At 54.5% G+C, this 26,908-nt stretch overlaps 1 protein-coding gene across 3 annotated transcripts; it reads right to left on the bottom strand.

Moving 5' to 3' along the window:
• Window positions 1–1,436: 1,436 nt before the first annotated feature.
• Pth1r (parathyroid hormone 1 receptor) lies at window positions 1,437–22,328 on the bottom strand. 3 transcript variants are annotated; one of them, XM_057767388.1, is made up of 15 exons: window positions 22,130–22,328; window positions 20,901–21,020; window positions 10,483–10,585; window positions 8,400–8,534; window positions 6,667–6,777; window positions 6,437–6,555; window positions 6,187–6,281; window positions 5,770–5,965; window positions 5,298–5,451; window positions 4,006–4,066; window positions 3,616–3,682; window positions 3,256–3,350; window positions 2,533–2,674; window positions 2,413–2,454; window positions 1,437–1,955 (listed from the first exon to the last, which is right to left on the bottom strand). In XM_057767388.1, the coding sequence occupies exons 2-15, from the start codon at window positions 20,973–20,975 to the stop codon at window positions 1,572–1,574; spliced, it is 1,779 nt and encodes a 592-aa protein (XP_057623371.1). In that variant the 5' UTR covers window positions 20,976–21,020; window positions 22,130–22,328; the 3' UTR covers window positions 1,437–1,571. The 3 variants fall into 3 exon arrangements, with proteins under 3 accessions (XP_057623371.1, XP_057623370.1, XP_057623372.1); XM_057767387.1 differs by lacking the exon at window positions 20,901–21,020; XM_057767389.1 differs by lacking the exons at window positions 20,901–21,020; window positions 22,130–22,328 and adding an exon at window positions 10,739–10,761.
• Window positions 22,329–26,908: the final 4,580 nt, after the last annotated feature.

The raw sequence follows: 26,908 nt of genomic DNA on the forward strand, positions 1-26,908 counted from the left end.
CCACATGAGAGCAGGGCCGCTAGTTTTCCTCAGACCTAGAATGTCAAGTGACTCCAACTCAGCCTGGCTCAGTAGCCCTTGCGGGCCTGGCCTGTGTGTCACCATCCACACTATACAGTGCTCCCTAGAAGCCTTGGATGGCCATGTGACCTGCTGGCCATCAAGAACGGCAGATGGGCTTAGCCTAGGAGTGCTCAGTTAAATGCCCACACCACCCAGTGCTTGAATTAGATGGCTTTGGCCTGGGGCAGATGGGGGGAGGAGAGTCTGGAGGAAAAGCATTATGGTTTGAGCTGACGAAGGGAGGATTTGATGGGAGCACCATTGGGAGACACAGTAAGCAAAGGAGCCCATGTATAGGCATGTAGCCTGTGTCAGGCCTTTTGAGGGCCCATACATGGTTCAAGGCTGGATTAGGAGGTCCCAGAGGATGATGCCGTGGGTATGGAGATGTCAGGTAGGGAGACTGAGCAAATGCTGTGTCCTTAGTGTAGGTGTAAGTAGGTCTAGTCTTACAGACCTGCACCCCAGCTAACCTTAGGGCCTCAACTCCTAGCTTCTGGAGCCAGGGCAGAGGCAGCCTGACTTCCACTCACTGGCCAGAGGTTCCTGCAACCTCTGCCTGGTGGCTGGAGGTATATCCCTTCCATTCTGGGAGCTGCGGTCATGCATGGAGGACTCCTTGGGTGGCTACCAGATGGGAAAGGTTCACCTGGTGGAAGAGCCTCAGGCCTGAGTTTGGGCCCTGGTGGACAGTGATTTCGGCTAGTAGGTAGGGGAGCTGTTCTAAAGAAGCCTGACTCCACATGTGTTCATGACAACAGGGGAAGGCTGGCTGTTCCCACATAGGTCCACCTGGCTGCCATGATCCCTGGAGACTTGAACCTTTCTGGGCAGTGTTTTTTGTTTGTTTGCTTATTTGTTGTTTTTGTTTGTTTTGGTTTTTTAACACAGGGTTTCTTTGTAGCTTTGGAGCCTGTTCTAGAAATAGCTCTTGTAGACCAGGCTGGCCTCAGAGATCCTCTTGCCTCTGCCTCCTGAGTGCTGGAATTAAAGGCGTGCACCACCACCGCCCGACTGCTTGTTTTTTAAGACAGGGTCTTATGTACCCCAGGCTGCCTTCTGCCTTGATCTACACAGCCAAGAATGTCCTTGACTATCTGAGAACTGGGATTTGGGTGCACCTAGTTTATAAGGTGCTGGAGTGGAACCTAGGGCTTCGTGAATGCCCGGTCAGTGCTCTACCAACTGAGCCACCTCGAGAGCAGAGTCATCTTTCTGTTGGACAATGCTGAATTCCCAACTCCCAGATCCATCCTAGGTAATAGGATCCAGGGTCCTTCTCCAAGCCATGGGGTGAGGTCTCCCCAAACTCTCTCATAGCTCCTAGACCCCGCCTTCCTTGAATGAAACACAGGAAGCCACACATAGCTCCCTTTTCCTTTTTTTCTTTTTTTTTTTTCTTTTGTTTTTCTTCCTGATCCAGTCCCGAATGGACAACCAGCCAACCATTGGCCTTTTGGTCCATCTATCCATTTGTCCACGCCAGGAGTCCAGTCCCTGGTTCCCAGTCACATGACTGTTTCCCACTCTTCCTGCAGCAATGGAGGTGGTCGTGTAGCCCCAGAGGCCTCCTCATCCAGGCCTGAGCAGGAGCCATTGAGGAATCCATCGTCCTTGGGAACCCCCATAGTAATTGGTATGGTTTCATTCTCAACAGTTGGAGCCCCTGGCTTGGCATGGCCAGGCAACTGGGAGTGGCCGTTGGTGGTGGTGGCAGGCAGCAGGCGGGGGCTGAGGGGAAGGCTGAGTCCTGCACGGGGGCCTACATTGGTCACACTTGTGTGAGACACCATTGGGCCATAGCTATAGCTGCTACTCCCACTTCGTGCTTTGCGCTTGAAGTCCAATGCCAGTGTCCAGCGGCTCCAAGACTTCCTGATTTCTGCTTGTACCTTGGGGAAATAGATGGGTGGCAGTCAGGTGTGCCCTTAACCCTTGTGCTATATGTTTTACCTGACACCATCCCTGCAGTAAATGGCAGGCGACTACTGCAAACACCAAGGTCAAGTCAAATCACACGGATCCTCAGAACACAGGCAATTGTCAGTTGACAGCGGGCAACAGATAGAGCCAGAACCCAAAGCTCAAATGGTCCAAAGATGGCTGAGCCCTTAGACTGAGTGGGACCAGGGAGACTCTTTGCTCTGTCACACACGGAGGAGCCCACACACCCCACTATAGGCTGAGTCTGAATCATCTTTAAAGCTGTCTCTATGTCTTCAGTGTGGTCAGAAAGGTTCTTGAGGAGCAAAGAAAGAATGGGGGGCTGAGGAGAGAATGAAGGGACAAGACTGGGAGAACTCCTACCCCGACTTCTCCTACCCCGCCCCTGTGCCGCCTACTACTTACCTCACCATTGCAGAAACAGTATATGATGGCGACAAAAAATCCCTGTGAAGAGAGGCACGTGCAGTCAGGATCACGTCCCGTCCCCCACCCTGTTCCCCAGGAGCTGGGCAGGCCACATACCTGGAAGGAGTTGAAGAGCATCTCATAGTGCATCTGGATCTGCCAGAGTGTCCCTGAGACCTCGGTGTACGGCAAGGCCATGAAGACGGTGTAGTGGACACCGAAGAGAGGCACAAGGACCAGCGTGGACCTGAGCAGCTTCCTGGCCATTGGGGCATGGAGATTAGGCCATGTTCTTTGCCCCACAATACAGCACTTCATCTTCCCACCCCAACCAGGCCCAGGCTCCAGAAGTGATGGAAGGACCAGAGGCTCTGGCTACTGTCACTTGGCAACCAAGTTCAGCTAGATGGCTTATGCCAAGAGGCAAAGTGTTACTTGGGTTTTTTGGTTCTGAGAGGTGTCCTCGAGCACATCACGGGTACAGTTGCTCTGTCCTTGGGCCCTCTGCACCTGCTGGCATGCACCCATCCTCCATGACCCAACCATTGGGTTTCTCCTGAGCGGATGTATTACTGGCACCAACCTCTACCCATCTGCCCCTTTGATTCCCAGAATCCAGCTGTCTGAGGGTGGCTGGTATGTACTACACTAGCAAGCCCTGGCCATAATGCAAAAAACTTCATACCAAGTGACATGACCCAGCACTGCTGTGTGTGTGTGTGGGGGGGGGGATTGGGGAGTCACAGAGCCAGAGGCGACTCACAAGCTCAACCATAGGACCTCTATGCTGGCAACCAGTGACCCTGAACTCTATCCCAACTCCAAAGAGCCAGAACTCACCGGTACTGCTGCCTCGTGTCACATCGGCCTGCATTGGTCTCCCGAAGCTTAGTGGCAAGCACCCGGATGATGTTGATGAAGAGGATGAAGTTGAGCTGTGGAGGGAGGCCACATTGGAGACTATACCCTAGTAGCACGGCACAAGGATTCCTGGATCCAGAGCCATGCCATAGACCCTACTCTGTCACTGCATCTCTGGGTGGTTCCTGGGGCCCTCAGTTTCCCCATCTAGACTGGAGTAGGGATCATCTGGTCTGCAGGTCTTTGGGTTTCTGGCCCTTGGGGTCCAGGGAAGCCACTGTAGATATTCTTGTTAAGGGCTAGTCATTCATGCTCACACTGCCCCCGACTCCTGCTCACCACAACAGATGCCAGAATGGGCACCTGAATGATCCACTTCTTGTGCCCGGAGCTCAGGTCCCAGCACCTGGGGGAGGAGGAAGCATTAACCACCGGCCTCTTCCTTCTCAGCCAACCCACATAGGCCCCAGAGTTGGCCTGCTCTGACATGAGCTGTCGAGGACACAGGACAGGTGTTGCACGTGTCCAGGCCTGATACACTCTGGGCCTCTTTGGAAGCTACCTCCTATAACTCTGAGGTGGTTCTTGGCTGAAGGCAGATCAGAAACCCCTGAGGCTAGAGCTGCTGCTGCCCGGAGTCGCCCATGATTCACAGAAGAGGGAGCCAGAGCATTTACAGCCTGTGTCAAGGTTCCTGCCCACCTCGCAATACTCTGCTGCTGGACCTACCCAGTGTTGGCCAAGGTTGCTCTGACACCGACCCACACAGCCACGAAGACAGCTGGAAGACCTGTGTGTACAAGGAACAACAGAAGGGTTGTGACTTTTGCCCCCAATCCAATGACTTTCCTCAGCTCACTGCCCCACCCCTCACCCTACGCACATGGGCTATTTAATGCCACCCTAACAACCTGAAATGCCAACCCTCTTTAGGCTATGTGCATCTTATGAGTACCTATGCATGCCTGCCGGGCATGTGTTGATATGTGTGGTATCAAAAGCTTTTCCCAGCTCATTCTGCCCTGGACTTGGAAGTTCCATGCGGGGAGAGCCAGTGAACAGCATCTGTCTGTCAAAAACTGCCTCTCCAAGCCTTGCATGAAAGGTTCTAGCCTTCATGGACGAGGGCAGATAAAATGAAGACTGTCGTCCCAGGCTATGCAGAGGCCACAGGGTCCTGACATATGGGAGTCTGAGTGAAGGGGGCCTGGCTGCCCTCCAGGCTTTTATTCCTAGCCTGGTGGATCCTTGGGAAAGGGGGAAAGGGTGTCACCTGGGTTTGTGGTAAGGGTGTGACATTCCCAGATCATAAGGTTCTGTGTGCTCCCTAATCCACATGTTTCCAGCCCACCCAGACACCTTCCAGTTCAGAAGCTTGTGTTAGTTCCTGGAATCAGGCCCAGACCTGCCCAGCTCTGGGGCTTGCTATGGTGAGGTCAGGGGTAGGGCATGTGCCAAGGGCCGAGGATGCTGTGGAGACTGGCCTGAGGGCTTTCTGGAGGCTCTAGCCACTGGCCCACCCCTCCACAGTCTGGCAGCTTTCCTCAGGGCCCAGCCAAGCTCCGGAGCTGCCAGCAATAATGGACAATTATCAGTAACTAGATCCCTGAGCCTGAGGGGGGCTGGTAGGATCGCAGCATCCCAGGAATCCGCTGCAGAGAGGTTACAGAAGTTAAGTGGAACCGAGCTGCTGGGCCTGTGGCTCTGAACCGCGGGACCTCGCCTCCGGGTAACAGATGTGAGCCCCTCCACAGGGCTCTGGGTCAGGGTAGGGTCCAGACTACATCCCCAACCCTGGGATAACTAGTGACTGGAATTCCCACTCTGATCCCACATTTAACCTCATCTCAAACCCAGTAATTATCACCCCACGTGGGCTGAAATGCCAGTCAAGTCAACAGCCCTGGGGGAACCCTGCCCATAGCCAAGTTAAGTCCCCTAAACCTAGAAGAGGGTCTAAGTCACAGCAGGATGGGCAGACCTCCCTTCACCCTCCCTACCCACCACACTAGTCTCCATACCCCAGCCAAAGATGGTGAAGCCCCACAAGTACTTCTTCTCCGAGAAAAAGGCCATGAAGATGAGGCTGTGCAAGTACAGCCCCTCCACCAGAATCCAGTAGTAGTTGGTGGCCAGGAAGTAAAGGAAGAAGGTCACAGCCACACGGCAGCCAGCCTAGGAGACCAACTAGAATTAGCAGAGAGGTGGAGCACACATCTAGGCAAGGTCTGGTCTGCATTAGGTGAGAAGGCAGAGCTTACTCTGGGGCTTCCGGGATGGGACCCGGTGTAGGTGTCGGGTGTTAGCAGCAGGTGGCCAGGTGAGAGGGGTGGTTGGAGCACTCCAGTGTGGAGGGAAGGGGACTAGGAGCCCTTAGCAGTAAGACTGGGAGCTGAGCTGAGACGTGGCCCCTGTGAGAAGGGTTTGCACGCCTGAAGCTGCAGGAGGTAGCAAGAGACAGGCAGGTGCAAATGGAGCCTGCGGGGCACTCACGTAGCCAACGGCAGCAGCGGCGGGCGGAGGCGGCACCTGCGCGATGATATGCAACTCTTCCTCAGTGAGGCGCTCGGCCTCATCCAGCGTGAAGCCAGAGTACAGCACCGCGTCCTTCACGAAGATGCTCGCGGCACGCAGCATAAACGACAGGAACATGTGCATGTGGATGTAGTTGCGCGTGCAGTGCAGCCGCCTGCGGGGCGTGCGACATCACTGTGGTGAGGGCACGGGGGACGCAGCGGTGGGCAGGAAGCTGGGCTGTGCGCCGTAGGTGGGGATATCACGCAGGGGGGGATGGAGCCAGTGAAGGGGGAGAAGGGAGGCTCGCACCCTGGATCCCTCCAGTCCCACCCTAAGCCATGCCCCACCCCTCACCCGCCTTTGTCCTGCCCCCCCGCCCCTTGCCCCGCCCACCTAAAATAGGCTAGGATAAGCACAGCCACGGTAAGGGAGGCGAGGGACATGGAGTATCCCACGGTGTAGATCATGCCTAGGCGGTCAAATACCTCCTGCGCAGGCGAGAGACAGAGAACTGGGACTCAGGGTGGGTGGGCACTGAGGGAAAGCTGGAGGACAAATTAAGGTTGCTGGAGAAGTAAAGGCTAGGAGTGTGGGCTGGGTCGAGGTTCACTAATGGGGTGGGGGTGGTCTTATGGGTTCGCACCCGTTCCCGAGTCTCGTTGGTCATGAATTTGAGGCACTCGCTGTAGTTGGCCCATGTTCGGTTGTGCCCGGGAACCACCTCCCAGCTGCCATTGCGGTCACAGCGTCTGTAGGCATGGCCTGTAAGGGCAGTGGGACAGTCAGGGCAGGCATAGGAGGTCTGGAGTCACTGAGGCCTGAGCTCCACTTTAGGCTATCCCCGTGGTTCTCAACCCTTTCGGCTCGTCTCACCTTTGTGATTGAAGTCATAAATGTAGTCCGGACAGGGCACCGCCACCACTTCACCTGGTGCCCCTAGTGGCCAGCAAACGATGTTGTCCCACTCCGGCAGGCAGGGACGTCCTGTGCCCAAAGAAAACACATGGTAGGGGGCACAAAAGGAGGGTGAGATCCACAGTTACAGTACAGGGGCACACTTGTGCTTTGATTCCCACAGGGGCAATGTGCCCTGTGACTGGGAACTTCAGGTTTAGAGCATTCAGGAAAGAATATAGTGAGCTCTTCCTTCCTCTTGCTCCCTAAACCCGCTGGCTTCAGAGAACTTACTGCAGCCCTGTGATGGAGTCCTGACATGAATCCCATTTCCAGAAGGGCTGGAAAGGGACAAGAGAAGTGGCTAGCATGCTGAGTGACATGACACAGGCCTTGGCCTCAGCTCAGCCTTTTCTCTCTCTTTGCTCTTGGTCTCACCTACTGTCTCTGAAGAAGGGATTTTAAAAAAAAGACATTGCTTCACTATGTATATAAACCAGGCTAGCCTTGAACTCACAGGGATCCACCTGCCTCTGCCCCTAGAGTTCTGGGATTAAAGGCGTGTGCCACTGCAACCAACTTGAAGAAGAGCATTTTCTCAGATTTCCCTCAGGTTGGAGGCTCCCTATGTGACCCCTCCCTAGAGACCACAGAAGGCAGGCTGGTTCTTGGTGCCAGCTGGACATCGAACACGCTGCTAACCTCACACAGGTGTCCCCACTGTGCGTCTCCATTTCCTCACTGGGAAGTTGACCATATCAGCCTAGACATCTACCATCCAGGGCTGCACAGAAGACCCGGGATCAACCCCTCAAGAGGCGTACAATCCTCCAAATCCAAGCGCCAATGGGGAGTTTCAAAGGGCAGTGATACGTCCCACTCTGGAGCCCTGACAGTCATGCTGAGGGACCTCAGAGGGTCCCCAGTCTCTAGACCACGCACATTCCACCCCAGATTACAGTCCCCTTCTCTCCCCTACAGGGCTTTGACCACAGGACTCTAACCTCCCTGGAAGGCAGCCTTGATGGCTGGACCCGCCCAGCTCGGTGAAAGGCTCTCTGTCCTGGGCGCCATATTCCCAGCCCCACCCCACCAGGCCCACAATTCCCTCTGGTCCCTGGGGAGCCACAGGGTGACCACAGGCTCCCAGATGTGGCCCATCTGGAATCTGCTGCCCACCCTGCTGGCTCTAACTGGCCTTGTGGCCACAGCTTGGGCTCTGTGTTTGTCTCTCCTCACCTCCCTGAGGCAACCCTGTTTCTCCCTCTCTTCTTTTCTCTCCTTGTCCCACTGTCTGACTCCACCCCTCTGAGGCTGCCCTACCCTCTTGTTGTTTCTGTGGCTCTTCCCACTATGTGTCTTGCTGTACCTCATTTGACATACCAAGTCCTAGACTTTGGGTTGGAGCATCTTTTTCCCTGTCTCCACTTCTCTCCCCAACTCCATCTCTCGGGACTCTAGCCTCTCTCTGTCTCAGTGGGTCATGGGTTTCCTGTATGGGTGCTATTCTGGGGAGTGCTGGGTAAGTCTACTGTGCACATCTCTTTGTGCCTTGAGACCACCCAACTGACCAGCTTTTCTGGGAAGAGAGCTGTGGTCTCTGACTTTCCGTAGGAACCCACATGACTAGGACATAATGGGAGGGACAGGTGGATCTGAGCCTGTCAAATGGCTGCCTGGGGAGAGGTAGAGGGCAGGCCAGACAGTCATACCTCGGCGCCTGCTACCAGTGGGCACCTCCTTGTTCTCTTTAGATTCAGTGTAGAACTTTCCCGAAGCCTTCTCTTTCCTGGGCTTCCCCAATGTGGATGCTGGTGTCCACCCCTTGTCTGAATCCATTATGTTGGCTGGAGAAATCAGGACAATTAAATTAAAACCATCAGCTGTGCTAAAACAACAACCCTGGGTTGTTGCTCCCCCCACTCTCCCTTTTTACAATGAGGAGTTGACTCTACCAAGGATGCCAATACTCGGGTTGTTGGGCGATCAGAGATGAAGGATGGGTATGTGACTCAGAAACTGTGAAGGGTTTGCCAGACGGAGAGACGGGCAGGAAATAAAGCTGGTCAGCAGAGGTTCAATTGGGGGTAAATGCCATGAGCGTGGGGTAGAGTGGGGGGGAGTGAAGCAGAAAGGCTGGCAACCCAGAAGTCAGGACCACGAAGGAATGAACAGCCCACCAGAGGGCGCATGGCAAAAACTGGGAGCGATGGGGAGGCGAGGTAACGGTGAAAAGCAAGTCAGGCTAGCGTGTTAGGCAGATGAGGAGGTTGGTGAAGGAGGCCAAGAGTAAAGGCTGCATTGTGTCAGGAGTGGGCAGATGAGTGCACCCACGCCATCCTCTGCCCTACGATACTCGAGTAAGGGGTTTGTAGCTTCTGCAAGTGGCCCTGAAGACACCACCTGAGCTGGAGCCTGGCCTTTCTCCCTGCCTCCTTAGCTGGAAAGTCCTCGCTATCTGACCTCTGTGACTTCAGCTATAGCCCAAGCCAGGGTACTTTGGCCCTCCTCCATCAGACTCTGTGGGAAGCGGAATCCAGGCAAGCTGGACTGGGAAGAGAAGGATTGTCAGCATCTTCCTGCCTCCACCCTCAGGGAGGAGCTCCGTCCATAGTGGATGAGGAATCAGAGATGGACACACACCACAGGCTCCCCAAGTAGGAAGAGAGCCAGGTTCAAGATCAAAGGAGGGTGCTCATCTGTCCCTACCCTTGATGTGATGGGGAGTCACAGGTGGGGCCAGGGTAGGTGGGACTCTGTATACAGAGTGAGTCTCAATGAATGTGAACAAAGTCCACACACTTCACAAAGAATCTCACCATTTGCTTGTGTGCTGGGTACGCACGACAGCTGTCCCCCAGTAACCAGAGAGCCAGCTCCAGAGAGAAAGCCCCTCTGGAGGGACAGTAAGTCAGGGTCTTGGTCTCCTTTGCTGATGAGACCAGCCAGAGTCCAAAGGCTGGACAAAGGCCAGTGTAGCCTATACCTGCTTCCAGGAAATGGACTCGAGGAAGGGGGCAGAGAGGAGACTCCTGAGATAGGTCAGGGGTCAGAACTGTGGCTGGATGGGTGACACCTTCCTTCCCCATGGGAAAGGTCCCTTAGAGATGCTATGGGGAACCCCTCTGTAGGTCAAACACCCTCTCCAGGCTATAGGCTGATTCCTCTATCTCACCTACCCCATCTGGTTCTGCCCTGTCCAGATGGTCTCTTCAGAGACCTCCCCATCTTTCTAGACATGGCTTGGCTATCTTTTCTTTGGGGAAGCCCACTCAGCCCACCATGTTAGGGCCCTGAGCCCTCATCACAGCTTCTGGCTTGTCTCACCCCATCTAAATCCACTGGCCTATGTGCGTTGTTTGCCTCTAATCTCCATCTGCAGACACGAGCGAATCTGTCCAAAGGCTTCTCTCTCTTTCTCTCTCTCATACACACACACACACACACACACACACACACACGGGGAGAGGGAGAGAGAAGAAGAAGGAGGAGGAGGAGGAGGAGGAGGAGGAGGAGGAGGAAGAAGAAGAAGAAGAAGAAGAAGAAGAAGAAGAAGAAGAAGAAGAAGAAGAAGAAGAAGAAGAAGAAGAAGAAGAAGAAGAAGACGACGACGACGACATGGCCCACCTGAGCCTGCTGATTGATTTCATATTAGGCCTTTACCTACGCTGGGTCTCCCTTTATTAAGCCCACCCTAAGTTAACGCCTTCAACCCCTCCACCCAGCTGTCTCTGCCTCCTAGACACCACCCTTATCACAAGCCGACCTCATGCCACCTCATTTCCCCACTTTCACCTGCCGTGCGCAGGACTTCCTTGAGCAGCTTGTCACACTGGGCCTGGGCGCGGTGCAGCAGGAAAATCTGTTCCTCTTTGGTAAAGACATCGTCAGCGTCCACCTGCCAAGCCAAAGAGCAGACTGTAGGCAGCTCTTCCAGGTGAGGCAGCTGGTCCCAAAGTCAACCGACCTCCCCAGGGATGTCCCCCTTTCCAAAAGTCCTCCCTCCAGAGGGAATGTGGGAAGTCTGCCCCATGGGGAGCATCTGACTTACAGAGCTCCCCTTTTAAAGTTCCGAAGCCATGGCAAGGCTGGGATGGGCCCTTGCAGGGAGGAGAAAGGGGTGGGGGCTGTCCTCTGCGTGTCCAGCAGTGACCCAGCATCCACTGACATTCTTTGTCTAGTCCATCCCCCTGAGGCACATGGGAACGGATGGAATGTCCCAGGATGGAGCCTCACAAGATCCTGGCTGCCTGCTGGGGGCCTGGAGTTGGATCTGGAGTGCTGACCTCTGAAGAGACAAACCCCGCCGGATTCCTTCGAGTCTCAAGGCCTCTGGGGACCGTGACAGTCACCATTTTCCATCTTGGCCCGGCATCCAGTCAATGCTTTTCCCAGTAAAGGGTTAGGGTCTCATCCTCCCTTCTTCAGGTCTCAAAGAGGGAGAATGGAAGAACTTCTCTTTGAATAGCTAGGGGATTGCTGGGCTGTGCAGGACCCCCACATGCAGTTCTAGGGGGGTCGCTGGACTGTGCAGGACCCCCACACGCAGTTCTAGGGAATCACTGTGCTGTGCAGGACCCCCGCACGCTGATCTAGGGGATCGCTGGGCAGGGCATCCCACCGGAAGCTCCTCCACCCTAGCAGATGCTGTGGAGATGTGTGACCAGGCACAGGCCTTTGCTCTTGCTGACCTCCCTCTGCAGGAATTCCTCATTCTCTTCTTTCCACTCTGTTCACCCACTGGGACCCAGTCACATCATTTTAACCAGGGAAAAGGGAACAGCGGAAGGGTAGGGAGAGTATCTCGCTGAACTGGTGGTTGCTGGAGAGGGTCTGAGCCTCCTCTGACTTAAAAGCTAGGGCCAGTGTCCTGCCTGGGATCAGTTCCTATCCCCACTTTGAGTGTGACCGTTAAGGGATCACACCCCGGGATAGATGTGATGCTCTGGGACAGCCCATGGGCTGTCAGATCTCATGGCCCCTGAGACGCCCCTAGAAAGGCTACCTCACTCTTAAAACGCCAGAGAACACAGCCTGAACTCTCTGAACAGGCAGCGAAGCAAGCCCTTGCCCGGTCATGTGGGCGGGTCTCTTTAGTAAGGGTGGAGCTACGAGGGGCAGAGAATTTGGAGGCCTGAAAGGAAGGAGGCGGGTCAGAGTGGGGCTGGGCCGCCGAGAAGGGGCGGGTGGCCTGGGTCAGGGAGTCCGGCTGCTGAGAGAAGTTAATTGACCGCGTCTCTTGGCGGCAGCAGCTCGGGCTTCCAGGCCAAGGAGTCTCCAATTGGCTCCGCGGAGCAGAGTCTTGCTGGTTTTGCTTAGCCGAGGAGCGCGAGCATCTTTGCGCGTGCGTGTGACTAGCCGTGCACCCACTGTCGGGCCAGGGTGTAAACTTCTGTGTGCCCCATTTCTGTAATGCCTCACATAGGAACCGCCTAACACGTCTATTTGGGCCCCGGAGCCTGATGTGTTTGTGAGCATGCATGTGTACATGTTTGTGGTCAAAGGACTATGTGTGGGCTTCTGGGTGTGCTGTAGAACTTCTCAACGTGCATGCCTGTGTCTGCTGCTTCCGGAGCCTGGATCCGAAATGGACTCTCGGGACTCAACTGGCCCTGATGCCTAGGAGTCCCAGGAAGGCTGAAGCGGATTCCAGTGTGCTTGCTGGCCCCACGGCTCTAAACTCCCACTATTCTAACCACACCTACGGCAGAGCTGGCTGGGGCAGAGTGAGTGATGAGGACCAGGTAGGACAAGCTGACTTGCTAAGATCCAGGGACCTCCATAGCCACCCTGAAGCTGTCCTTATGTGTCTGACACTGGGGATCCTGTTACTAAAGGGTCTGATTCTTACCCACCTCACTCGGATTACAGCATCTACTACTCACTACCGTTCATTCTGTCATTGCAGTTAATAACTCCATAACTACCGCCTTTCCATTAGCAGCAACAGAACCCTCACCACAGCCAGTGTTCCCAGCACCGTTGCTGCCAGTACCATTCCCACCATAACCACTACTAGTACCATTAATGTAGCCATCATTACCATCATCGTCACTGCCATAATTGGGCCAACACCATTACCAGAGCACCTAAAATTACACCACCTACCACCATCTATCTACCTCGCCACCATCAGGACCAGACCCACCACGGCAGCATTAACACCATCACCAATATTACCACCTGCCTCATAGCCACCCTGTGATACCTTCCTGTCACTTCTCCCTTCCACTTCCTTCTGCCCACTTCCTCCCCTCCCGAGATATTTGATTCATCCCCGTTAATGGAGTTTTCTCCCCGTTAGTGGAGTGCTCTTGAGTGACTGACTGGTCCTCCCCTTGGTCTCTAAAGACTTGCTGATGCATTAGCTTACTAATGGCCTGGCTAGCCACTGATGTGGCTAGGGAGTCGAAGTTGATGGCTTAGATCAGAGCAGTCATGGGTTGAAAACTGTCCAGCTGACAACCAGAGACTGACCAATATGCCCACTCAGGGGCCTGGAGCGGGGTTGAGAGTGAGGTGGCCATTTAACCTTCCACCTGTTGTCAGCTTCCTCTTTTGTGGTCTTCCCTGGACTGGGAAGGCCACAGGCTCCAGGCATCCTCCTCCATAAGCCTTCATGCAACCCCAAGGATAGCGGCCCCATATCTTCCCTCCCTGGGCGTTAAGACCTACTTCCCTGTCACCCCAATCAGAACAGAGCTGCCATGTGCTAGGGTGGGCAACCCTCTACCCAGGGCACAGCTCCTCACCGGGAATGCCCAGACACCCTAACTCTTTCAGCTGCACCTCAGGGACTCCCCACTAACCCAGGAGTCCAAACCCCACCTTTACCATTGACTAGTGTCTCTGGAAAGTGGCTTAAGCCCAGTGCTTTCGGTTTCCTGTAAAATCAGAGTAACGGTAAGGGTTTAACCGAAGTACTGCATCAAGAGCCTGGGCAGGGCAGGCTGGAGGAAAGCTGGCTGCTGTGATAGCCACTGTGAGCAGTGGGGCTAACTCACCACTCCACCCCACCCCAGCCCCTTTGTCTGCAGGGTCCACAACAAGGGGCTGGTTGTCTGTGGGGCCCTAGAGAGAATGGAGGGCCAGGAATGGAGGCAGTGCCAGGTGAAGTTGCCTGGATAGCTCCCTGAACTCACGCCATCACTCAAGATCGCTGCCAGACTCCCAAGTTTGGGTTGGGGGTAGACAAGATTACCAGACCTCTATCCTGATGGAAGCGGGATGAGGGGGGAACTGCTGACGACTCGGACTAGCCAGACATCAACACTGTCTGACGCTCCCTTCCCCTCCCCAGCCCAGTCACCCCTTCCCTTATAAGAGTGCTGCCTTCTTGGCATGGCTCCAGAGTACGAAAGACTCAGATCAGCATCTTCTTAGATCCAGAACCTGCATCTTGGGTCTCAGAGGCAAGACTAGGGACTGGGTCACGGCCAGGTGCCACTTAGTCCACACTCACCAGCGAGAGGGTCACCAGCCCTGGCACAGCTGTCCCGCATACTGTCTTCCACCTTGTGGATCATGGCTGACAGTTTCTCTGACCCACCTATCACAGTGCCCCCCCCCCCCCGCAGCACAGCGCCTTCCCACGCACACACAAGCACGTCTAGGGTGTGTGGACTGGCAGGGGCTGGTGCCATACAGCTTTAACCCTGAGCTGGGAAGATAGCCCGCAGACACTGAGACCGGTCTGTGAAGCTCCAGGCAAGGCGCAGACAGACAGGGACTGAAGCTGGCATGTTACCTACAAACCCGGATGTTGCTGAGCCCATGGCAGAGGAGACGCTGTCAAGAGACCTGGTGTATTCTGTCATCCCCAAGCTCAGGTGGGGTCTCAGTCTCATGATCTGAGACCTTCCAGCTCTGCACACTGAGATTACAGGTAGACACCACCACTGGCTAAGATATTCTAATTTCATTTAGCTCCCAGGGAGACCAGAAAGTACACTGGTGTGTCCAGGCTGATGATGGTGGTGATGGTAGAGACAGCAGTCCATACCATCACCCAAACGAGGCCACTTCCCCAACTTCCTCCCCTCCCTGCCATATTCTACACATTGGCATCTGTGATCTCAGACATGTCAAAATTCTACCCCTCCAGACAAAACTGGAGGAAATGAAACGAAGGAGTTTCTGCTTCTGTGCAAGGGGCTTCTATGGCATAATGTTTTCTTAGCAGGAACCCTCTTGGATCACAACAGTAACCCCCTTGCCAGTGTCAGCCTGGTCCCCTAAGGGACAGTATGCTTTGTTTCATTGCCTGCCATTGGAGAAGGCAGATATATCTGGTGTTTGCCCCTGGCTGGTCCTGCCCCACAAAACCCTCTTTGTTTGCTCACATCGACCTCACCTTCTGCTGCACACCCATTTTACAAAAGGGAGACTGAGGCCTAGATGATAGTTAGAAGAGGGCCAGGAGCAGAGCTAAGGTACACTTTACACCAAAGTCGTAGTCTTGGAGCAAAGGAAATACACAGTTACATGGATGTCGTGGCACCAGCCGCCGTAACATCATCTCTCCAGCACCCTGGATTGTATGTAACCTTTGCTGCATCGAGCAAACATACACAAAGGGGCTTGAACCAGTGGTGGAAGTAGCCGCAGAAACAACAGGACCACTGATGTTGGGACGCAGCTGACCCTCTAACTGGGCAGAAGACAACTGGCCTTCAGTGCCAAGTGAGGATGTGAATGACTCCCGCAAAGAAAAGAGAAATACTTGGCTCTCGGGAGGTCCCCTTGTGACCTTGTGGCCTTCCTTCACCCTCCTTCTCCAGGTTCTACTACTGGGGCCCATGCTGGCACCTCTCCTGTTTCCCATGTCAACTGGCTGGGGACTGTTCTCTTGTCCCTTGCTGCCCTCTGTCCATCTGGCTGGCCACAGCAAGCTGGGACGGGCTCCTCATCCTGCCCCACCACCACTGACAAGTGCTGACTTTTCCTCCCCCTTGCCAGGCCTTCCTGAACAGGCTGCCTGTGTTTGGGGCTGGGAGGGGCTGGGGGAGGCACTGTGACGCCTCTCATCCCAGCCAGCCAGCCAGCGTGGCCGCCTTTGGGGCAGGCGGTGGGATGGAACCTCGGATGGCAGAGTTGGCTGCTAGGACAGGGTGGATCTTCACACGCAGCCTCTACCTGAGCTAGGCAGGAGGACCAAGGCCCGGAAGAATGGGATGGCCTAATCTAACCCTAGCTGGGTCAGCAGAATGGGATCCCACTAGCTCTCAGCTTGGGCACAAGGTTGGCCCCAAGCTGGGGTTCTAGAGGGCTTGGGAGGTCTCCAATGTCTGACCCTGAGCAGATTTTGCACTGTTTCCTAGTCACTTTAAAGACAATTTCAAGGTTCTGCAAAAACCCCACCATACCTTTTATTTTTCCTGGGCTTCTCCGAAATAGCTGCCTTCCTGATGTGGTAGCTGGACTGGGGAGTGTCCCCAGAAGGCCCACAACAGGAATCTGGGGGAGGCTGCTTGACGCCTCATTAAAACATTCCGAAGAAAACCCAAGTTCCCGGGAGGGCCCGTGCCCCCCTTCCACTGCTCTGTCCTCGGGCGGTTCTGGGAGTTGGGGGGCGGGGGAAGAGGATGTGTTTAAGGGCAGGTGATATAAAAAGCTTCGACAAATCAATACAAGCAGGATAAATAATCTATAGAAAGATGGGTAATGGCTCTGAGCGAGCTCAGTTGTGTAATAAACAAATATAAGGTCCGAGAATCACTGGCAGAGTGTAAATTAAAACGACAGGGGATGCCGCTCTTCACCTATCAGAATGCTAAGATGAAACCCAAGGGCCTTCACTACAGCCTGTGAAACAGCCGGACAGGGAGAGGGCCCCTGTGGTCAGTCCTGGTAAGTATAAACCAGCACAGCTTTTTAGAGGGCAATTTGGCCATGCCTATTAAAATAAAAAATGTGCATGTTCTCAGACCCAGCAAAGACAAATTCTAGAAATATCCTACCGGGAAATGGTCACATGGTGAACCAAGAGGGCATTTCAAGGAGCTCCTCTGCCACTATCTGGAATGTCTCTCACACGCACACATGCACACACACGCGCGCGCGCGCGCACACACACACACACACACACACTAGGGGAGGAAGTGGAGAAAGGATCTGAACGTGTATCCCTCAGGGATGTTTAACTAAGTTCATACTTTGGAATACTATGCAGGAATAAAAAGGGCTTGGAGAGACGGCTCGGTGTTTAAAAGCCCTGGCAGTTCTTCTAAAGGACCCAGGTTAGATTCCCTGCACCCAGATGGTGGCTCATTACTGCCTGTAATTCCAGTTCCAGGGGCCCTGACACCCTCTCTTAGCCCCCTCAGGCACTGCATGCACACAATATACAGACGCACACACAGCCAAAACAGTAAGCATACAATGAGATAATTTTTTAAAAAGGGATTTGGAGGCTGGAGAAATGGCTCTGTGGTTAAGAGCACAAACTGCTCGGGCAGAGGACCCAAGTTCTGTCCCCAGCACCCACCTCAGGCAGCTTAAAACAGCCTGTAACCCCAGCTCCAAGGGATTCCCACAGGCTCCCCTCGGCACTACATGTACGCACAAAACCTCATGTCAACACAAGAATATACAAATACTTAAAAACATTATATATATTTTTAAAAATTAAAAAATATATACTACACATATATATATTTTCGAGACAGGGTTTCTCTGTGTAACAAAATATATATTTTAAATGATTTCTACTCACAAATATAAAGCTACACCTTTAGGTACAATGACGCACGTGTCACACAGCCCCGCGGAGAAGCTCGCTGAACTCATTTGACAAACAGAAAACAAGACACATCCATCTGCTTGCTATGTATACAAGAGGTGCCACTTGAAGCACACAGAGAGACAGACTCCCAGAATGTCTTTCTCTAGAAAGGGAACTGGGGTTTGACGGTGCTCAAAGAAAGCTTCTGTTTGCTCTGAACCATTTGTCTTGGATTGAAGAGACTGCTCGTTGGGGAAGGTGCTTGCTGCTCACAACTGAGGATTAAACCCACATAAAGATGAACCAGAGAATCCTCAGAGGCCTGATAACAGCTAGCCTGGTGTACACAGCGGTAGGCCAGATAGAACCTTGTCTCAAATAAGATAGGAGGTGAGGACAATACCCAGGCTGTCCTCAGACCCACACATGCGCGCAAGCATACGCACGCACACACACACACGACAGAGAGAGAAAAAAATACAATGTGCTCATGTATTAGTCATGAAATAAACAAAAAGTAAGGTAATGAAGATTTCATTTTTTTTTTTTTTAAGAAACCCCAAAATGACACACAGGGACCTCTTACCTGAGTTCACCTTCACTTAGCTTAGAGGAGAGAGTCCTCTGTAGATGTCTGAGTCCTAGGTTCAAATGGCTCAGATCCCAGTTCTGCCGGTCTTACTACGTTCACTTCAAGGTCATTTCCCCCTAACATGGCTTGGACACTGGGTGGGGTGAGAATATATATATATATATATATATATATATATATATATATATGTATGGCAGGTTCTAGCTCGGACTCTATGGAAAGCCACTGCTCAATAAATGGCTTTTCCTATTTTTAAAAGCAAGCACCTTGGGCTGGCAAGATGACTTAGCAGATAAAGTGCTCGCCATCTGAGCCTGAGACCTAAGGTCAATGCCTGGAACCCACCTGGTGGAAGGCAAAAACTGACTCCCCAAAGCACTCGTAAACACACACACACACACACACACACACACACACACACACACACACACAAAACGTTAAAAAAGAAAACGTGCCTTCTGAGCTGTCCCCACCCCGGGCTGGCTGGAAGAGGTGGCCTGCACAGTCAGCCTAAGGGATGAAGTGACCTACCCAAAGGTCATAGCCCACACCCAGGTCTGCCTCCCTTCTGACTGTCACATTCGTGAGAGTGGAGGATTCTCCAGGGTGTCCTTATGGTAAGGAATCTCAAAGGACTAGACCATCCTCTTGCCTGCTCATAAGCTGTGGGCCGATCCCCTCCACTAAATCCATTCCTTCAATGCTCGTCTCTGGGCTACCCTTTTCTGTGAGTCCAGCTGTGACCAATGTTCTCCCAGTGGGATGTTCTTTAGTCCCCCAACCAAGGTCACGGGAGAAGTGAGCCTGGCCTTGGATATGGCTGAGTAGGCAGTCTATAGGTTTAGTGACAGCTAAGGTAGACAGGTTTCGTCCATACCTGTACACATCTGGACGCAGGAGAGAATGGGCAGGCTGCCAGTTGTTTGCTGACTCCAGATGAGCCTAGGGATCCCACAGGATGGTGGGTGGGTTGGCCAAACCTATCCCCTGGACTACAACCCCTCAGACCTGAAGCAGGAGATGGTTCAGCGCACACACATGCCCCAGCAAGGTCCCTGCACAGCCATACTGGCATCTGTCCCGCCTTCAGCGTAGAATCCTCCTAAACCAGGAAAATTCTCTGCATAGACTTCAGCTTCCCTATAGAGCTTTCTGGGGTCCTAGGGGCTCCATACCACAACGCAGTGAGGTACAGGGGTTGGCACCCAGTTGACATAAGATAGACAATGGTCACAGTGGGTCTGGGCAAGCTCATAAGAATTCGGGAAAACACCTTTCTCAAAGGGTTGTTGGGAAGATTAAACTAGCTGACGTGCATAAAATGCTTAGAACAATGGACTGGCAAACAGAAAACACAGAAGCATTTGTTAAATACAAACAAGCGAACAATGGACCTGTGCATGCACACACACACTCACAGGGTGACCACACGCACGCACACACACGCATGTACAACTGTGCTTCCCTTGGAGTCATGTGCAGATTCACAGCTTCAGGCACATGTGGACTCGAATACACACAATCCCACGGACTGACCCAGATGCCCACAAAACCCTGTGATGATGGACAAACGGCACACATCAGGATACCTTTTCCATCCGTGGGTCTACCCCCACGCACATGTATGTGTACCCACATAGAAGTCACTGAGGATTTTTCGGCAAATAGTCCTGCTGCCCATGTTGGAGCACCCCCCGAACTTGTTCCCCTGTGTGCAGGCTCCTTTCTGGGGCAGCCCTTGGCTTTGGTAGTCCATTACCGGACTAGAATTGGACGGGATGGACCCTAGTAAACAGAATGCTGGGACCACAGAAGAACATCAAACTGCAAGGATGTTAGGCAAACGTTTCTCTCATGCTCTCTTTTCAAGGATGAGCAACTGAGGTGTGGGGACAGACAGTCCAAGGTCACACAAGCTGTAGACTGAGCAGAGGAGTCCCAGATTCGAGGCTCTGTCCCATGAAGGAAACTGCTTGCCTTGTCTCTCTAGACCTGGGCCAGGGTTGGGGTACAGGGGCGGCACAAAAGCTGATTCAGGAATATGGGGTGGGAGAGGATGGAAAATCTCCCCTCTCTGAGAAATGGCTCCCAGACCCTAACCCAAGATGGGGTCATGATTTCCCTTAGTGTCTTTGCTGTTCTGAGTGTCCCTGCTGGGGTCGGATCTCTCATCCTAACCATTTCTCTCTCTCTAGCCTTCTACTATTCTATCTCTGGGTCTCCATTCTCAGACCATGCACTGTACCCCCAAAGGTCAGCTCAATCTTCAGACGCCCCAAAATACATATCTTCTGCAAGGTGTACTGTGAGGAGAGGCTTCTGGAGACCTCCATACCACACCCACCTCCCTGGGCAAACAACTTCCACTTCGGGTAAAGCTGTCCCATTAGTGCATACAGCTGTGTATCTGTGGGGTCCCGAGAGCTGGAGGGGGGCTCTAGATCCTATCCTCAGTCTATCCATGTGATTTTCTGACTTCTTGCACACGACTTTGAGCGCGGGGTGCAAACAAAACTTGCGAAAGCAGAGGCCCCCAACGCAGTCTGTGGGACTCCACACCCAGAGAGCCCGCTGGATCACACTGTCACCATCGAAAGAGATACATACGACCAGAGCCGTGTGCTCACACGAGCATGGTGTAGGGAAACTCCAACCACAGATTTCCAGACCCAGGACCCCAAGCCAAGTCTTCAGAAGTGGGGGAACTTCAGGCATCTGGAACCTACAGTAAGACACCCCAACGAGAGCAGGCACCAGGATTCCTGGTTCAGAGCGGGGGCACCATCCCAAAGTTCAGACAATTAGGAGAACCCAAGACTTTGCGCCTACACTCGCCCCCAGGAACCCCAGAGCAACTCCAGGATTCCTGTGTTTGAGCGTAGACCGAGAGGGACTTACCAGCGCATATGCGGAGCTGAGCACTGGGCAGCAGAGCAGGAGCGCCAGGCCGGGTGCGATCCGGGCGGCCCCCATCGCCACCGCCTAGGGCCGCGTCCCTCGGGGCAGCCGCCGCCGGCCCTGGTGATGGTTGGAGGGTGCAGAGCTGTGTCAGGCCGGGCCGCCCCGCCCACACCCCGTCCTAGGGGACCCCGGCGTCCGGGCGGCCCGAGGCCCCGGAGCCCGGTGCGGGGCCCATACGCCGACGGCGAGCGAGAGAACCAACCGGCGCAATGGAGAGAGGGAGGGCGGAGGGAGGGAGGCAGCCTGAGGCCGGGCGGGCGGCGGGCGGGCGCCGAGCGCTGCTGAGCGGCCTGTCTGCCTCGGAGCGGAGAAATCACATCCATATGGCTGGGCCCCCCGCCCCCGGCCCGCCCCCCGCTCCCCTCCCGCGCCGCCTTTTCTTTCTTTCTTTCTTTCTCTCTGTCTTTTTTCCCCCCTCTTTGGGGGGACTGGGAGCCGTGGCTTCGCTCCACGCCCAGTGGGGGAGGGGCGGGGGAGGGGTCGGGGTCGCGGTCTGCGGGGGGCGACCAGGCTGTTATTTTTAGCTCCGCGGCAGTGGGCAACAGGGGAGTCGGGGCGGGGCAGGGGGCGCGTTTTGAGTTGCGCGGGGCGTGCAACTACGGGATGCCATCCCGACTTTTGCAACGACTCTGAGCCCTTCGGTGTTCCTGCCACCAGCTCTGGGCTCTCCGGCGGCACTGCGGCCCGGCTCCCCCAACCCAGTCTGGACCCCCAAGCCCTTAGCAGCCACCTCCTGCACCCCATTTCCCATCCTCCTAACCCGTGCCGCGTGCGCCCGAGCGGCACGAGCGCTCCTGCGGCCCCGAGGCTGGGGCAGCCTGTCTGCTTGTCAGTCGGTCTCTAGCTAGCCTTGTCCCCCTCCCCTCCGGACATCAGCCCCCCTCCCCCGGCCTTGGCCTCTGCTATTCCAGCGGCCCCAAGTTCGGTTTCGGTCACTCCCTCGCTTCCTCCTCCCCTCCTCTACGAAAACATTTGCAAGTTTCCAAAAAAGCCACCGAACTGCGCGGCAGCGGGCTGCCGACTCCGCCGGGCTCCGAGGAGGCGCCGCAGACTGACACCGAGACCGAGCAGCCGGACCCGCCCTGGCCGGGCCCCGAGTCGCTGCTGCCCCACTCCGGCCTCCCGCGCCCCGCGCGCCCGACCCTCCCCCCCAAGCCCCGACTTACTCCGAGCACGCCGCCGCGGCCCCCGCCTTGCCATGAATGTCGGGGCCCCCCCGACAGCCTCCCCAAGCCAGCGCCCCGTCCGCGGCCCCGGGGGGACTTCATGGAGCTCTCGGGATCCCCCCTGGCCTGCCTGGCCTCCTGAGCCCCCCGCCTGGCCGCCGCTCCGAGCCGCCGCCCGCCTCGCGCGTCCCTCTCCTCGGCGTCTGTCGCTCCCCTCCCCCCCCGCGGCCCGGAGCCTCTTCCCTCCCCCGCGCCCTCCCCGGGCCTCCTCCGCCCCTGCCCCCTCCACCGCCTCCCTGGAGGGTGTGCGGCGGGCAGAAACGAGCCCGCCGCCCCCCACCCCGAGACCTCTCTCCAGAGACCCGGCCCGGGGTCAGAAGGATGAGTATTGGGGGGGACGGAGTCTAGGGAGCTCTGACATCGGGACCTGAATACCGGGACTGGGACGCTGTCTCCGCTTTTGCTTTATTCTCTCTTTTAGAGAAGCACAGACCACCCATCACCCCCAGATCGTCCAGCCCTTGCGATGAGCAGGCGGGCTCCAGGAGAGGAGCTACTGGGGAGGTCGCCTAGTACTTCGCGCGCCTCGGGCCGTGGCGCTGTCCGTGCACCCGCGGTAGGGACCCTGGGGAAGCTGCTCCACCGCCTGCCAGAGTCCAGGCTACGCAGCCAACGCCCTCGCGTCCCGCCCCGCCCTTGCCTGGTCCTCCATCCTCTGTCCCACCCCCAGTCCCGGGGTGTAGCGGACCTGAGACCCGCATAGTGCTCCTCCAGCTTAGGTCTGGAACTATGAGGGGTCTCTTTCCCATCCGGTTATCTTAAGATGTCTCGACCTATCGGCTGCTTGCCAGGCATCTCCAGCTCTCCCACCGAACCCAATTTGGGCGCTTCGAGACTACAAGACTTGGGGCTTAGCTAGGACACACTCTTGGACTTCACCTCCTTCCATCACGCAGTCCCCCAAATGCTGGTAGCTATCTTGGGACTCTCGATTTAGAGAGAGGAGGGGTGTGTGTGTGTGTGTGTGTGTGTGTGTAGTTTTTGTACTCCATACTGGATGACCCCTGGGTTCTAGATCTAGGATTTCCAAGCCTACCAGGTGGGGAGCATTAGACAGCAGAGGAGGTTAGGAGAGCTTGGAACAGAGGGCTAACCAAAGGACTGCGGAAGGAAGCCATTTTAAGTGTGGTGCCCTGAAAAATACCACCGGGTTAAATGGCACCCTTGCTTGCTTACTTACCAATTCTGTGTCCTAATCACTAGGCCTCTCCGGGTTTCTTGGCCTCAGTTTTCTCATCTGTAAAATCGGAAGTTGTCCATCTGACTCAAAGGGACCTTGAGGGTTTGTGCAAACCCATGAGGGCCAGGGGTTCTCCACTAGAATTCTATGCAAATGAGCTCAGACCCCCCCCCCAAAAAAAAAAACCTTGCTCACCATCTCAAGGATGGCTCTGCCTCTCAGTGTGAATGGGAACTCACGTCCTCAATATTCCTCAAACATTTCTTCTAACATGCCCTTCTTCTGTGCCCACTGCTCCTGTGTTTCCTGTCCTGGTTTTCTAAGATGGCTATTTCCTTCCCCGACTGTCCCCAGTAGATACAGTCTGCTAGACCTCTGGACAGCTCACGCTCACACCTCTGTCTGGTTTTTGCTGTTTCCTTGGAGGACATGCCTCCCTACCTGTGTCCCCAAGCCCTCCTTGGTCATGTGGGTGTGAGTTCAGGGGTATCTTTATGGTATGCATGCTCTTTGAGAGTGGAAGACCCATAGAGCCGTGCTTTGATGATCTCAGTGTTACGTGTTTCTGTATGACACAAGTTTCATGTGGCAGTGACGTCTTTGCCCTTGGTGACGAGAAACGAACATAGGTAGTAGAATTAAGAATGAGGGAAATTGCCGGGAAGTGGTGGCGCACGCCTTTAATTCCAGCACTCGGGAGGCAGAGGCAGGAGGATCTCTGTGAGTTCGAGACCAGCCTGGTCTACAAGAGCTAGTTCCAGAACAGGCTCCAAAACCACAGAGAAACCCTGTCTCGAAAAACCAAAAAAAAAAAAAAAAAAAAAAAAAAAGAATGAGGGAAATTTAGAAGCTGATTTGGGCAGAGTTCTTACTTCTGACCATAGAACACTTGCTTGCACTTGGGCTGGGCATGGTGGCACACACCTTTAATTCCAGCACTTGGGAAGCAGAAGCAAGCAGATCTTTATGAGTTCGAGACCAACCTGATTTATATAGCAAATTACAGGCCAGAAATGCATAGTGAGACTCTGTCTCAAAAAAATAAAGCAACACAAGAAAGATAAGATTTGCCCTTGGGTGGATCAGGGCAGGTTGTGGCAATACTAGAGTGGTGTGCTGGTCTCTGTGTCCCCCTACGTGCAAAGTCCCTCACTCTAGAGTTCCCTCCTAGACATTCCACACGATGGTCACCTATCACCCCCAGGCCTCTGGTTAAATTGCCACTATGGGAATGGGGCGGGGGATGGAATATTAACTGGTAACACACCAGGGTTGGGTAGAGCCAACCTTGCCCTTTGACTGGCAGGCCCTGGGCTGTGAGGTCAGTTTCTGGTTAGTTTCAAATCAGTTTTCAACAAAGTTGGGAAAAGGAAGGCTAGGTGTAGGGCGTGGGTCTGTGTTTCTCTCTTTGATCCCCAGCCAGGCTTAGTAGGGGGAGATAAGATGATCACTGCAGTTCAGAACCAGAGCAGGGTCTGGACTCAAGCTCCACCCCCGCTGATGCAGCAGCTGCAGCCTGACAGGCCCCTGCTGCTACCAGTCTGCGTAGGGCTACACAGACCCTCACACCGATCTTCCAGCTTTGTAGTCTGGCCTCACTCTCTCAGAAAACCCCTGGTCATCCGCCTGGAGGCTCTGTGGAACCAGGAGCCCACATCTGGTTCTGAGACACTCCCCTTTTCCCCAGGCTTCATCCCCCAGGTTAACCCCAAAGTCACTTGTCTGCTAAGATTAGCCCTGCTCCCAGATTCTGCTCTGCCCCCACAATGAACCTGACCCCAGGCTAAGCCTTTATCCCAGACTGATTTACAACCCTTGGCTGAACCCTGACCTCGGGCCAAGACTTCTTCCAGGTTTCAGACCCCAGACATTTCTCTAGTTACCAGTCCCTCCGGAAAGTTTTTGAGTCAAGGGGCCAGTATGGGATGGGGTGGCCAGGCCATAAGTGAAGCAAGGTGCCACTTTTACAGCCATTTCGGCTGCTCATAAACACTCCCCTCCCCAGCTGAGTCACTGAAGGCTTCCATAGCAGCTGGCTGGGCAAACCCCCTTCCTCTTGCAGCAGGGTCTGGCTTCTCACCTCCATGAAGGTGAAAGGAGGGAGGGAGGATGGGGGAGGCCAGGAGGCTTTGTCTCAGTCAGGACACACTCCAAAGGCTTCTGGAGGTATGGACTTCCTCTGGCTAATGTCATGGTCACAGGTGTCTTGCTGTCGTGACATCATGACACGGGGTCCACAGACATGGGGCCACAAGGGTTTTCCTTGCCTGCCCCAGGGCACAGCACATGCAGCAGAGGTGACTCAACCTTGTCTCTTTATTCCCAGCTGCAATCAGGCCTCCTGGCTCCCTAAATCACGCTTACCTGTAATCTGCAGGCCTTTCGGATGGGGCCTCAGGTTGAGGAGTAGACTCAGGTTGGCCATGGGGAGGCCATGGGAAGCTCTAGAGAAGCTTCTGCAGCTCAGGCCTGAGCAAGGACGCTGCTGATGAGACAGGAAAAGACCCAGGTCAGAGCTCCGGCTTGCAAAGAAAAATTAATCATTTTTTACCAAGCCATGCACTGACTCAGGACTTTGTCCCAGATCCCAAGCCTGCCAGCGCTCTGCACTGGGCCCTCCCCTCAACCCTCACGGATCTGCCTTCCCTTGCCCTGCCAAGCCTCACTGACCAATTCCCCATGTATCTAAGTTTATCTAACCCTGTTTCTGTCTAATCTTTCTGGCCCTTTCTGCCTCTCAGAAATCCCAGGCTGCCTGCCGCATGGCATGGACACGGCATCGATAAGTGACCTCATTCAAGGTTTAGGCACCTTGAAAAGAAATTGGGCTTTGTCTGGTTTGGACTCACATCCCAGGGAGAAAAGCAGACACCTGAGCTGGAGCTCAAAGGAAGAGTCTTGTTTAGCATGAGTAAGATCCTGGTTTGGATCGCTCAGAAATGGCGTGTGTGTGGTGTGTGTGTGTGTGTGCGCGCGCGCGCGTGCGCGTGTGCGTGTGTGTGGCGGGGAGGGTGCTGAGCTGGGAGAGCTGAGTACAGTGATCCCAATTTGGGCTACACAGGGAGACCTTGTTTCAAAAATAAAAAACTAGGGACTGGAGAGAAGGCTCCACAGTTAAGAGCACTTAATGGTCTTGCAGAGGACCAGGGTTCAGTTCCCAGCACCCACACTAGCTGGCTCACATCTACCTTTAGTTCCAGGGGATCCAAAGTGTTCTGGCCTCTGTAGGCACCTCCGTGTGCGTGGTGCGCATAAACTCATGCAGGCACAGCATACACATAGATTAAAATAAACACATAGGGCTAGGGTTGTAGCACAGTTGGTACTATAGGGTGCCTGCTGGCCATAAAGGCAACTCCCAGAGCCGCCTAACCTGGTGTCATATGACTGTAATCCCAGAAATAAAGAGTTGGGGGCAGGAGAATCAGCAATTCAAGGTCTTCCTTGGCTACATAGAGAGTTTGAGGCCAGTCTGAGCCGCATGAAACCCTGTCTCAAAATGGGGGTGGGGTGGGCAATGAGGTGGCTCACCAGGTAAA

Source organism: Chionomys nivalis, chromosome 4 (genome assembly GCF_950005125.1).
Source record: "Chionomys nivalis chromosome 4, mChiNiv1.1, whole genome shotgun sequence".
In the NCBI taxonomy this organism is placed as follows: Eukaryota; Metazoa; Chordata; class Mammalia; order Rodentia; family Cricetidae; genus Chionomys; species Chionomys nivalis.

Excerpts from the sequence above, each read along its gene's own strand:
- Pth1r (XM_057767387.1), bottom strand. The coding sequence starts at position 22,231 with ATGAAGTCCCCCCGGGGCCGCGGACGGGGCGCTGGCTTGGGGAGGCTG. Across the intron at positions 8,535-10,482 it reads GGAAGTCCTGCGCACGGCAG|CCAACATAATGGATTCAGAC; the intron begins GTGAAAGTGGGG and ends TGATTTCTCCAG. Across the intron at positions 4,067-5,297 it reads CTTCACCATCTTTGGCTGGG|GTCTTCCAGCTGTCTTCGTG; the intron begins GTATGGAGACTA and ends TTGTACACACAG.